General features: G+C 40.2%; 1 protein-coding gene across 4 annotated transcripts in view; it reads right to left on the reverse strand.

Annotated features, from left to right (window-relative positions):
- Window positions 1-12,431, reverse strand: part of RPS6KA2 (ribosomal protein S6 kinase A2) — a 295,053-nt gene that overhangs the window by 8,457 nt on the left and 274,165 nt on the right. For all 4 annotated transcript variants that reach the window (XM_040554039.1, XM_040554041.1, XM_040554040.1 and 1 more), the window contains 5 exons: window positions 10,487-10,576; window positions 9,177-9,335; window positions 7,832-7,993; window positions 3,016-3,092; window positions 420-537 (listed from right to left, as the gene is read on the reverse strand). In XM_040554039.1, the coding sequence (XP_040409973.1) occupies window positions 420-537; window positions 3,016-3,092; window positions 7,832-7,993; window positions 9,177-9,335; window positions 10,487-10,576 (606 nt within the window). The remainder of the gene's footprint in view (window positions 1-419; window positions 538-3,015; window positions 3,093-7,831; window positions 7,994-9,176; window positions 9,336-10,486; window positions 10,577-12,431) is intronic.

The following is a 12,431-nucleotide window of genomic DNA, read 5'->3' on the forward strand; positions in this document are numbered from 1 at the left end:
TTGTAATAGATGGGCAGCCTCAACTGCAGACAGTACATAAGTTAAAAATGCTACCTTATTTACTGCCTGCTCATGCTTAAGTTTGAGGAAGAAAAAGGTGATTCACATAGAGACCATGTGGTTGTGGCACTGACTACCCTACCCTGCTTTTAAAAGTTCAGCTGCGTGACAAAACAGCTCTGTGCAATTTTAATTTTGACAGTGTGTGTAATTAATAGTACTATATTATGCCTTAATTTAATGAAATAAACTACCGATATTCCTAGCACTATTTACTTCAGAGTAGTATGGACAACTGAGCTCTTATTTCATAAGACACTGAGAAATAACCCTTCTGACTGTCTCTAAGTTTGTTACAATTGCAGACTGTGATCCCACTTAAGAGAACAAGAAAAAAATCTGAGAAAGCATTCACTGACCTTTGCAGTGTCAGATACTGAATCCCAGTTTCCTCCTGTAAGTGCATATTTGCCACTGCCAATCCTGGCCAGAATCTCCTCTGGGGTATCATCTGGTCCATTTGCAAAAGGAGTGAACCTATTAAAAAAAAAAAAGTGTAATTTGCAGGTATATAATTTCTAGAATCTAATATTAAATACCATTGATTATAACAGGAATTTGCTTCCAGAATGGACCACCATAGCTACTTCATTTTCACTCAAGCTACACAGTACAATGGTTCCTCATATTAAATGAAAAAAGAAAGATCTTTTTTTACATATATTTCTGTTTCATTCTTATTTTTAAGCAATGTAATATTATTTTTTTTTAAAAAAACACAGGTTTTTACTTTCTCATTATTCATTTTTACTCCATTTTATTGCTGATAGAAGAACCTTGATAATGGGAACAAAGGCTAAAAATAAGAAAGGAGAAAACTTCATATCTGAAACAGAAAAATAGGAAAAAAGAACTCTTTGCAGTCTGTTTTGCAGTTCTTTGTTAATCACAAAATCACAATGTGCAAGTCTGCTGGACAAAACAAATTATATGCAATGGGTTATTTAAAATCTTCCTGATCTAGCCAGACAGAAATTAGTAATAACATGTATTCAGCTTTACAAAATCAGTGCCACATGTATAGGCCCCAGTTTTTTTTTCTTCATAAAGTGACAAGTGGTAAGATTTTGCAACTGACTGAAATTTACCATGCCAAATTTTACTCTGCAATCTTGAACAGCTGTGTAGATTTATAAGAAGAGGGTATCTGGGATTTTTATATCTTCCCTTCCATCTGTCTTTTCTTTTCTGGAAACCTGCCAGTTTGGTTTTTAGGTTGTTAAACAGATGTCTTGGTTTGGCCACAGCTTCCTATCCCCCTGGCACATTCAATTCCTCACACTGTATTTTCTAACTTTCATGAACATTTCAGATTTCACAGAAGTTCAGCCCAAAAAGATCCCGCTGTTATTCCATGCTGTAACTACTGAAAAGGATGCAGTGAATGTTCAGGACTGGCCAATACTCCAAAGTCTGTGGCCAATACTCCAAAGTCTGTCATTACCACTGCTGCAATATCAAGTATTAATAGGATCCAGACTTGTACTCTCATTTTCAGTGTCTGAGCACTCTCTGCTTTTAGCGATGATGGGAGGAGAATAACATCCTGAGTGCAAACAACAGTCAGCTCCCGCTTCTCTCCTTTGGTAAGGAAGAACAAGAGCATCCCTAATGCAGTGGTGGCACCTAAAAAGTATGCACGTCTGATCACATTAGTCCTATTTTCTCTTTTAAGTGTAGAAAAGGCGAGATACAATTTAATAGCACCTGGTGGCAAATTTAGGATCTGCTAAGTTATGTAATACGTATTTCAGATTCAAATATATTTGGATTTTTTTTGCAGTCACATTTTAAAATGAAATATTTTGAATATAATCAGCTAAGTGATGTGACTGTTAGTAATGTGTTGGTTTTATTTACTGATTCTGGTTGTGTATCAATGCAAATCCATGACAGTAGCCAAGTAGAAACAGCATGTTTGAGAGGATCACAGCAGACTGGGAGACTGCTCCAGAAAGTCCCAGTGTATTTCAGCTAATGCTGAACACACCTGTACTCAGGAACAAAATAAATGGGACAGAAACTCCTGGCACCTTTTCTGAAAGCCACAAAACAAGAGACATGAATAACGTAACGGCAGGATCTGTTTGTTTCCTGTATGAATTTAGGAATGAATCCAAGCTTCTTGCCGTCTTGCCAGCTGAATGATCATGAAGTAGACTAAAGAGCTGTCAGAGGTCACTGAAAAGTTTCAAGCTGCACTTAGCTGCGATAAATAAACACATACCATATCCTGCAGCCAGCAAAAGAAATGAAGTGCAGGGGTCTGATAACTCCAGATTGGCTTCGTACACTGTGTTTCCCATTCACCCAGCACATCTTATTCTTATCCCTCTCTGCTTATTTCAGTCTTCCAGCCTTCTTGTGCCAATATTTAACTTTAGCCATTGGTAGTTTTTTAATTAAAATCATGCTGCCTGTTGCTGTTCTTACTGATCTATTCATTTACTTTCTGTTATTTCTGAAAACTATGTGTTTTTTTTTTTTTGTTTTTGTTTTTGTTTGTTTTAGCCTTTAAAGGAGCTGAAATACCTCAGTAACAACAACTACAGAAGAAGAATGAAGCTGAAGAGAATACATGTATTAAGAGGAGTGAATAAATCTCCTCTTACGGGTGAGGTGACCATGATCTGGCTCTCCACATGCCACTCCTAAATCACTCTTCTGATGTAAAACTTTCATGTTACTTAAGTGGTGAGTGACCTTTTAGATGTCTCAGTGAACATTTACTAGCCCAGGCTGTTAAAAACCTAAGCTACTTGTAAAGTGTCAAAGATACTTATATGTTTTGGAAAAACTTATTCTAATTCTAGGTCTTGGCATCTATTTTTTTGCCTCATACAATTGAGCACATCTCCCTGAGGAGGACAGCCAGTTTGCTGTCTCTGTTTATGACTCCTCTCTGGCTTGATCACTGCTAAAGTATGCCCTCTGGAGGAAAACCGCTCCACTTACCCTGCCAACATGGTGTACAACAGGATCCCCAAGCTCCAGATGTCACAGGCTGCATCGTAACCTTGGCGTTTAAGGACCTACATGAAGAAAAGACAAGGGTGAAACTTGGATAACCCACATTTTTGAATTTTTCTTCTGGGTTGCAAAAAGAACTGATCAGGGATTGTATCTGGTAATATTTTCAGGGCTTGCCCTAATGTCTGGCTTGAATAGGTGACTGCCTCAGGAGCAAAATGTTCGGCAGTGGCATGGGGCAAGGTGTGACCCAGACTGGAGTTCGCTGGTTGGTGTGCAAGCCCAGCACAGCTGCCACCTCCACCACGATGGGGCTGATGGTTTGTTGGCCTTCAACAAACTGACCATCTCTCTGACCACCTACCACACAGCAAAACAGAGCAACCCTCTCTGCTTACTTCAACGTTTTAAAACATTTATTTAAGAAATCTAGTTAATATTTTGAATTGTGTCCTCCTAATGTGGAGGTCATCAAGTCCACTGTGGATGCAACAAGCATGGGGCTGAGTGACAGTGGTAGGCATGCCTGAGCTTTGGATCTGGCAGAGCAAACGGATGCTCATTAACTCAGATTTAGTGTCAGACTAGTACAGATGCATGACAACTGCAAAGAAAACTTAAAAGGCTTATTCTTATCTTACTTTTAGTTTAAGAAAAGTGGCCACATATAGACTGGGCTTAACAGGTAACAGGCTGAAACTTGATCCCTTTTCCATGCGGGTAAAACAAACCCCAAGGTACTCAGCAGAGATCTGAGTACTCAGTATTGGTACAGGATGGACAGTCAGACAGTAAGGGTGTGATCTGGATTTAATTTATGCTAATGCATGCCAGAAGAAATGCCTGTTTGAGTCAGTGCAGGTCCAAGTGAAAGCAAAGTCACTGACAGAGCACTGCTGAGGCTAGGGAAAGAACTTTCTTTCTTTTAGTCTCTGAAAGGCTCAGGAGCCATCTCCGGATCTTCCACTTGCTCATAAAAGCAAATGACCATTCTGTTTAATTAACTTCAATTCTGACACACAAGGAGAGTTTTGTCCCCTTCTGGTGGATTGGTAGATAAATTATTGCTTTGCAACACACATGAAAAAGGAATGTACAAATTCAACAAGTCTTTTTCTGGCCCTGGGGCTTAGTACCCAGGATTTATTTCAGCTGTTGTGAGTTTATCACAAAAAAGACCAAGCGTTGCTAGAAAAAAAAAAAAAAGTTTCAGAAAATGTTGCCTTGACAGATTTTACAAATGATGAGTGGTAAAGCAACCATCTGCCAGGTATGCTGCTGAGCGAACATTTGCTACCTTGAAAAAATATGGAGAAAAAAATGTACTTTCTCCTGTTGACAAAGCTGCTAAAAATCCTGCTTCTGCCTCTCTCTCCTGCAGATTATGTGTACTCTGTGGCTGTTATAATTGTTTCTATTCCTTTATTACTTGCATTCATTGGCCCTCTATTACGTTAGTTTTTATGGAAAAAAAATCTTTGCTATTTGTTAAGCTCAGTTGCTTTTTGCTTTATGTGTGATATTGAATGCCCAACATTTATCATTTGGTGTGGGCATACTTGTTGCTTCTTAAGCAGTTACATTTTCACCGCCATCACTGGCCTTCCTCAAATTACCAAGGAAAATTGAGTCAAAAGCAAATGACAAAAAGATGGGGCAGTGATGAAGTTTAGAGGAGTAGGCTATTAAGCAAGTGGTTACACAACTCCAAAATGATGGGCAGGTGTCGCTGCATGCTATCATTCAGTTTGAAACAACTCTGCTAGCTAACAGGGATGTTCACTCTGTGCCACTGCCCAGGAAGGCTTTGGTGGCAATTACTTCTCATCAGCAGCAATGTCACCCCACAGGTAACAATAGTGGACAGCGAGAGTCACTAGTTAATGGCACTGCTATTGTAAAATGTCTCCAGCAGGTTTATGCACCTGTGGTTAAAGCGAGAATGTTAAGCTGGCAGGATCAAGTGTTGGAAACGTTGGCCAAAAAGATTAGGTTTTGCCTTAGGGGGCAGATATCTTCAGACAATAATAGGCATGTGTCTTGAAACAAATCTGAGAGCAAGAAATCTAAGCTCAGTGAAAGAGCTTTGCAAAAGATGCAGTGGGTTTCTAGTCTAGTGGATGCTGAAAAATTTACCGTGTAGAAGGGTTTTACATCATCTAGAGTGTTTGGTGAGATCTGAAACACGTGCATGACCTGGTTCTTAGCTCCATACATGGCAAGGCGTCGTGGTGCCAAGGACCGAACTTCTGCTGGGTTCATTCAGTTCTGACAGTGGCTCAGATGCTTATTCAGATGTTTATTATTTCTGTATGTTTTGATTTATTGGATTAACAGCATTATGAATACAGGCTTTTCTCAGCTGTGACTCAAGGAAGGATGTGTATGGACACAGAAGATAACAATCTTATCATTTCAAATGCCAAAAAAACAAAACACACACACAAAAATCTTCACGGATTTTGTAAGAAATCTGCAGAATAAAGTCCTTTTACTTTATCTAGATGGCCCTGCTGCACTACAGCGACACAGTAGGCAGTGGTTTTCCCCCTGACCAAGCCTCGCTGTTCTCTCTCTGCAAACGACACCGCCCGCACTAGGTGGCAGAGTGCGTCTTTCTCTCGGAGAGCTTTCAGCTTTCCCGGTAGTCTCATCTAAACCCCAAATTAAATGTTTCCACAACAAAGGGAGACTCGAGTATGCAAACATGTCATCATTCCTCCGCCACTGTCCCCTTGTGTCATCAGCCTGGCTGACTTTCTGCCTTCTCGTTTGAGTGCCGTAAGCACACTGCAGATGCTGCAGCGGGGCTTGGAGAACGCACAAGTCAGGTCCAGGCTGGAGGGCAGCATTAAATCACAGGTAAAACGTAAAAGAACTTAGGGCTTTATTAAGCCCTCTGCCAGTTCTGGTAATGTTTCAGCTAATCTCCAGCGTTTCCTGCATTAGCTGGACCTGTCTTACTCATCACAAACGTCTGGGACCATGATTTCTGCTTTCAGTTCAAATCGGAAGAGGCGAACCTGAAAAAACAATGTCTGGCAATGTTTGTGATTACAGACACTGTACAAAACAGCCCATCATGAAAAATAGCTACACCTATTTTAATCACATTGGATCTTGGAGAAAAACTCAGTTCTTTAAATCTTGGAAACAATTAATTTTCAGTTTGGAAATTAAAATGCTATGGTGTCCCAGAACTTACTTTGATAAATTTTACACAGCTCATTCCAGTATCTAAAATGAAAAAAAAAAAATACAACAACCAAACAGCAATAAAATAGCAAACCAATCTGTCTTGGCAATTGAATATTTTTTGTTGAAAAAAATCTGCTTTGAATTTATACTGTCCCTGGCAATGGTCTCAATTTAACAAATTCTCTTTCTGATGCTGGAAGGCTCTCATTCCTGTATCTTTTGGCATCACAAAAGGAAAATGTACAGAAAGATCACCCCATTTTTCACTTTCCAATTGCATCCACACAGATGAGGTGGAGGACAGTTATGAGACAGAAAAGATTGATGAACGACACCAACTGGGAGAAAGTGGCATATGACAGTAGAGCACAGATGAAGTATTGAAAGGCAATAGTTTTGCATTTTTCTTACAGGGACTGCAACAAGCAAAAGTAGATGCTCATTTGAAGTTGTGTATTGCAAATACAAAAAATGTTGATGAGCATTGCCACAAGACATAGAAAATAACCCAGAAAAATAACCTCTTGGTCCTTCATTGGAAGGAAGCAGCTATGAAATATCACGTACCCAACACAGTGAAAGGACAAAACAATCCAACCAGCTGTGGGAACCAAACCCCACTGCAGTGGGCCTGAGTGAAAGGAGCAGTGCTCACCAGTGATGCAGAACCACCTTTCCCCAGGCTTGAGGCAAGCTATTTGGCCCACCTCTATTTCCCCATCTGTAAAAATTGGAAAGCAGCCCTCTCCTCCCTCTCACAGGTGTTGTTGGGGCAGCTAGGGATGAGAACCCCAGGGTATTGCAATTCAGCAGAAAAGGGAACGCCAGTTCTGGTCTGTTCCACCCAAATCAGACAGCCTGTTATCCCATGAGCTGGTCTGCAGGGTAAGGTATAAGAAATGGGTATAGGAGGATTAAGAAGCCCAGAGATTTGAAACCACAAAGAATTTCAACCCTTGTTTCCAAAATGAGTGTAAGGATAGACAGGTGGGCCTGAGAGAGAGGAGTTTCAAGACCTGTACAATTTTCTTATCTTTACTATAGTTCCTACATCCCCCCCAACAGGGGGATTGGTGCTAGAAAAGCTCAAGAGGAGAGATGTTTCTTGAGATCAACCAAATCGATGGCAAAGCTTCCACTGACTTCAGCATTGTAAGGATTTCAACCATGGATACTTCTTTCGAGTCTTATTCCTGATATCAAGATTTCCCATCTAAGCCTTACTATGTTCCGATGCAATGCATCGAAACATATCGAAACATCGAAAAAACACATCGAAAAACACATCGAAAAAACACATCGAAACATCGAAAGCACTCTGAACAGAAGCAGCTAGAGGAAAAATGGTATTTATCCCAGTAATGAGCCCAAAGCACATTGTACGTCAGTACGAGACCAACACCGGCTTCTGTCAGGAGAGAAACGACCGGCCCGAGAAGGCTGACACGAACAGGAGACATATGGTGATAAAAGCTGCAAAAGTGCTTATAGCCTGCTTTCTGCCCCGCTCCTCTTTGAAAGGCAGTGAGAAAAAGGGCGACAGGGATGGAGGGCAGCTTTCTGTGCCATGCTCCTTAGTCACGGCTTTGAAACACGATCCTACCTCAGGGGCGACAAAGTTGGCAGTGTAGCAGGGAGTCATGAGCAGCCCATTCTCCGCTCTCAGTTGCTTGGCAAAGCCGAAGTCACAGATCCTGATGGAGTCTGGGTTTCCTGACTCATCCATGTAGAGGATATTACTTGGCTTCAAATCTCGGTGCACCACCTTAACGAGAAAGCAGTGAATAACAAGTGAGGGGAGGAGGTGGGGGAGCACCCAGGGTTGGCTGCCCTTTCTGCTCTGTTATTTGTGGTGGGTCAAGAGCTCACGCCTAAAATATTTCAGTTTTGGAGAAAATCTGGTTAAAAAAACTCAGGTAAAGGAAAGGGAAAAAGGGTTTAAAATCTGTTAAAATCAGAAAGAACATGTCCTGCAACTTCTGCTGATATATTATGACGGAGACAGCTGCTCAAAGGGGGGACTTTCTTCCTGAGGGCAGGCAGCGGGGGCTGCTGTACAAACACATTGGTGTCAGAGTCTCCTGGACAGCCTTAAATATTCAGCTGAAAGGTGAAAAAGAAATCCTGTCAGAGGAGAAAAGTGCATAAGGGTCTTCTTGCGACTGTTCGTATGAGTAGCTCACACGTGAAGGGAGGGGTTAATTTTCACAAACATCCTTTCTGTAGGTATCCAACTTCAAGCGTCCGTGTGTTTTACAACAGGCACTGCATTTCCACGTTGGGAAAACAGCCTCTACTAATGATATCTACACTGAAAAGCTATCATGAAAACATACAAGTCCAAGCACAAAATACACTTGTTTTAACCATGGAATGAAAAATAAGCAAATATTTGACTAGTTACCCAAACTGTTTGTCCCTGAAAAGTGGAAAAGGAGAGATTTTCAAACTGCTGAATATAGAAAGCTTAGATTTTAGAAGTCAGCTCTTTAACAGCGTGTCAGAAACCTTTCCCATCTGCTGCTCAAACTGCTACTTTGCTTTGAAAACTGAGCACTTGATTTTCTACTTATCTGCTGACTCAGATACCCTATCTGAAATTCAGTTAAAAGATCAGATATGGCAATAACGGATGTGATAAGAAGTAAACTACCTCAGCAAGTTACACAGACTTGAAAATCAGTGTAATTTGGGGCCGAAAATACCACTTCGACATATTGCAGTTCAGCTGGAAAGTGGCTAAAAAGTCTGTGACCCTATTTCACAACCTAAATGCAAATCTAAACATGGGAAAAGAATGAAACATAATTTTGTTTGAACACTTTTTTTGGGGGGGGGGTGGTGAAAACATATTTATATTTCTGAGAAGCATAATCACGACTATTTGCTTTTTCTAAAAGTTGGAACAGAAGAGAACAGCTGCAGAGAACCAAAAAAACAATGCTTACACCCTGGGAGTGCAGGTAGTCCACAGTCCTGGTGATGGTGCATAGCACGGCGCTGGCCTCTCGTTCTGAGAAACACTTCTGCCGAAGAATGCGGTCCAGGAGCTCGCCTCCCCTCATCAGCTCCATCACCAGGTACACGTATTTCCCATCATCATATACCTGGAAGAGTAATACAATAAATACATATTTTAGACCCAACTTGCACTTGGTGAAGGTTGGTCCCTTAATCACAGTACTGGCTTGTTTGTGTAAGATGTTGTAAGAAGAAAATGTCAGCTAATGTGTGGGAAATGTGCTTATTATGCTTAACAACAGAAAGGCAACTTTATAACAAGATTTAATCATCACTTTTTTCTTGTGTCTGTAGCAACTTGCTGATTTGTCCACATAGGCAGCTTTCCTGTCTGCTATCTTGTCGGGAGAGCAGACCAAACTGCTAAAAGCAGCACCATTTCGCACAGCCTGAAATGTCTCCTGGCTCTCACCCAAGCCTCCTTCTCAGTAATGTTCTCTTTCCCGTTCTACAGTGTAACATTTGCCATTTTAAATATCAATATTTCCCTTTGACTCATGATCAGCTAAATGAACTGCATTATACTGTTGGCCAAGATGTGCTTCCAATGATATCATATAGTTTATATTTGCAATTCTGGTGAATATATTGTTGACACGAGCTGCAAGATGTATTTACCATCAACGTCAATTGCAAAGGGGAAAAGACATTTTTTGTCTAAATTGGAAGATGGCCATTTTCATGTCATAATCCTTTATCTGGACTGCAATAATAGACAGTGTTATAGTCATCAATGCTAGATGTTTTGGGAAAGGAATGTAAAACCTTTCTTGCACAGATTTTAAGATATTCTCTAATACTTAGGAATTAGGTGATACTTTCCCAAGGGTATGTGACTAGAAATTTTATATATATTTCTCTAAGGTCTGAACCATAATGAACTGGCCAGTGACACAAGCAGGATTTTGTTCTTTAAGCTCTGAATCTAACACAGTATGGACAATCCTAGCTGAGATCTCACTTCTGAGAAGTGCTGCAAAACCAGGTACATTTTGTTGTTCTCCAGCACTGTGGCCCTTTGGTTTTATCCACAGGCGGTTAGACAGGATTTGGAGAATATAACCTGACCAGTCTTTCCAACTGTTAGACAGTAATTCATTAAAGTCATGTTTTTTCCCTTAATGTCAATGGGTCTTGTTTTAGTTCTGACCTTAAACTGGAGAATTTTCCACAAAGTAAGTGAGCCTTATCATTAGGTGAAAATCATTTAATACTGTAGTGCTCAAAGATTACTCACATCTTTAAGAGTAATGATGTTTGGATGCTGTCCATATCGCAAGAGAATCTCAATTTCTTCAGAGGGGTCTCTCTTACTCTTATCAATTATCTAGAATAAATGAAGCACAGTGTGGTAAGGTACCAGCTGGCAGCACTAAGCACAAAACAAGCAATTTCTACAGCTTAAACAAATTAATATTTAAAATTCTTCTTTTAATCATTATTCTTGTAGAGGCCAGCTCAAACCCTGTGAAAATGAGAGCCATGCTGACGATCTGCCAAAGGCAGATCGAGCAATAATTAGTTTAGATTCTGAAGGTGTAGGCATGCTTTTTGATGCCTATAGCTTTGTTTGCCCATAAATAATGGCAGTGACAAGAAGTCTCATTTAGCAATCAAACAACCTGAAGAGTTCTAAAATAATAATAGTTTTAGAATGACATCTTTGACAAAAAAATGCATATGTTTGTAATATTGGCATATGCTTGTATGTCTGCCAATAAATTAATAGAAATTACTTGTCAGGTGGGCTCAGCAGAAATGAAATCGTGTAGATGGTTAATGCCAGGGAAGATCTGAGTTGAAGCCATTGGTAACTGGCTGTGCTGTTGTAATAAACAAGAGCCGTGCTGTTGTAATGAACAAGAGAGTCGCCAGAGTTTGCACTTGGCCATCTAACCAAACTCTGCCTATTCCGAAGTTAGAAAGAAATCTGCTCTACACATCACATTTCTGCATTCAACACCTTTCGCAAGATTAGAGAATACAGTGAGACATGAAAACTTTTTGTTCGACTAGCAGCAGGTCTCAGAAAAATGCTGCACCTGCTGCTTAGATAGCATCACTGCATGGGAAGCCTACTGTTAGAATGGCACTGACTTCACATCAGCGCTCCTAGCACCTATATTTGGGATGTCAGTCTAAGAGTCTCAATTGTTTGCCCAGTTGAGAGCACTGATTAGTGATTCTCGCTTTGCAGATTTAAGTGATATCTACAACCCAAAAAATAGCTGTAAAATAATCCAAGAAAGATACTTGCACTTTGGAATCTCAAATGTAACTGCACAGGGAGTGGCAAAAAAAACTCATTCTACTAGGAACTTATTAGGAGTAAAGTATTTTGGCATGAATTTCTTATTGCTAGAAAATGGCAGCAGTACATTTGAATAACAGGTTTACAGAAGAATAATGGGTGGCATTTTCAGAAATTCATAATTCCATTACTGGCTTGGATTTGAAGGCTTCCGACCTTAAATGTGATTAGTTCTCCGTAAGAACTCAGCACAGAGCTCAGATTTAAAGCAACAGTGTTTGCAGGGAAACGTGTTTTTAAAAACTTCTTTTGTTAATGGAGATAAATGCCCAGCTGCTTTTGCATGCATTTTCATGGCTTACTTATGGTGACACAAATTTAAGTACAGGTCTAGAATTTAGTGCGTCAGTCACAATAATGCATACATTATTTTTTGTACTCCTCGTAACTGACGTGTTTGCACTGATAAAGGTGGTTAGTGGCTGTGGCATGCATCTGAAACCATACCAGTGATTTGATTCTGAATGAACAACAGTGTGACGATGCAGAGAAGTGGCAGTTATCCACATTTGAATAAATGAAGGGAAAAATTCAAAAACAGATGAGTAGAAAAAATCCTACTAGCAATTTCTCCTTAGAATAATATTGCTCTCCCAGTTTAGTAGAGACATTCTCAAAAACCCAATGAAAATCCTATGGAATGACTCCTCATAAATAAAACCACAGTGGCCAAATGTGTCCCACACAACCAATAAGTCTAACATATAAAAAGATTTGCAGGGCCACTTTCTTGGCTGGAATAAACTAATATAACTCTTGTCAAGTTGATGGAGCTACATAAACGTGTGCCCGCTAGGGCACTGCTTGCCTACTACAAACCAGCAGAACAGCAAGTATTACTGCTTCTGTGGGAAGTACTGCTACCACTACG

The sequence above is a fragment of the Cygnus olor genome, chromosome 3 (assembly GCF_009769625.2).
Source record: "Cygnus olor isolate bCygOlo1 chromosome 3, bCygOlo1.pri.v2, whole genome shotgun sequence".
Classification (NCBI taxonomy): Eukaryota; Metazoa; Chordata; class Aves; order Anseriformes; family Anatidae; genus Cygnus; species Cygnus olor.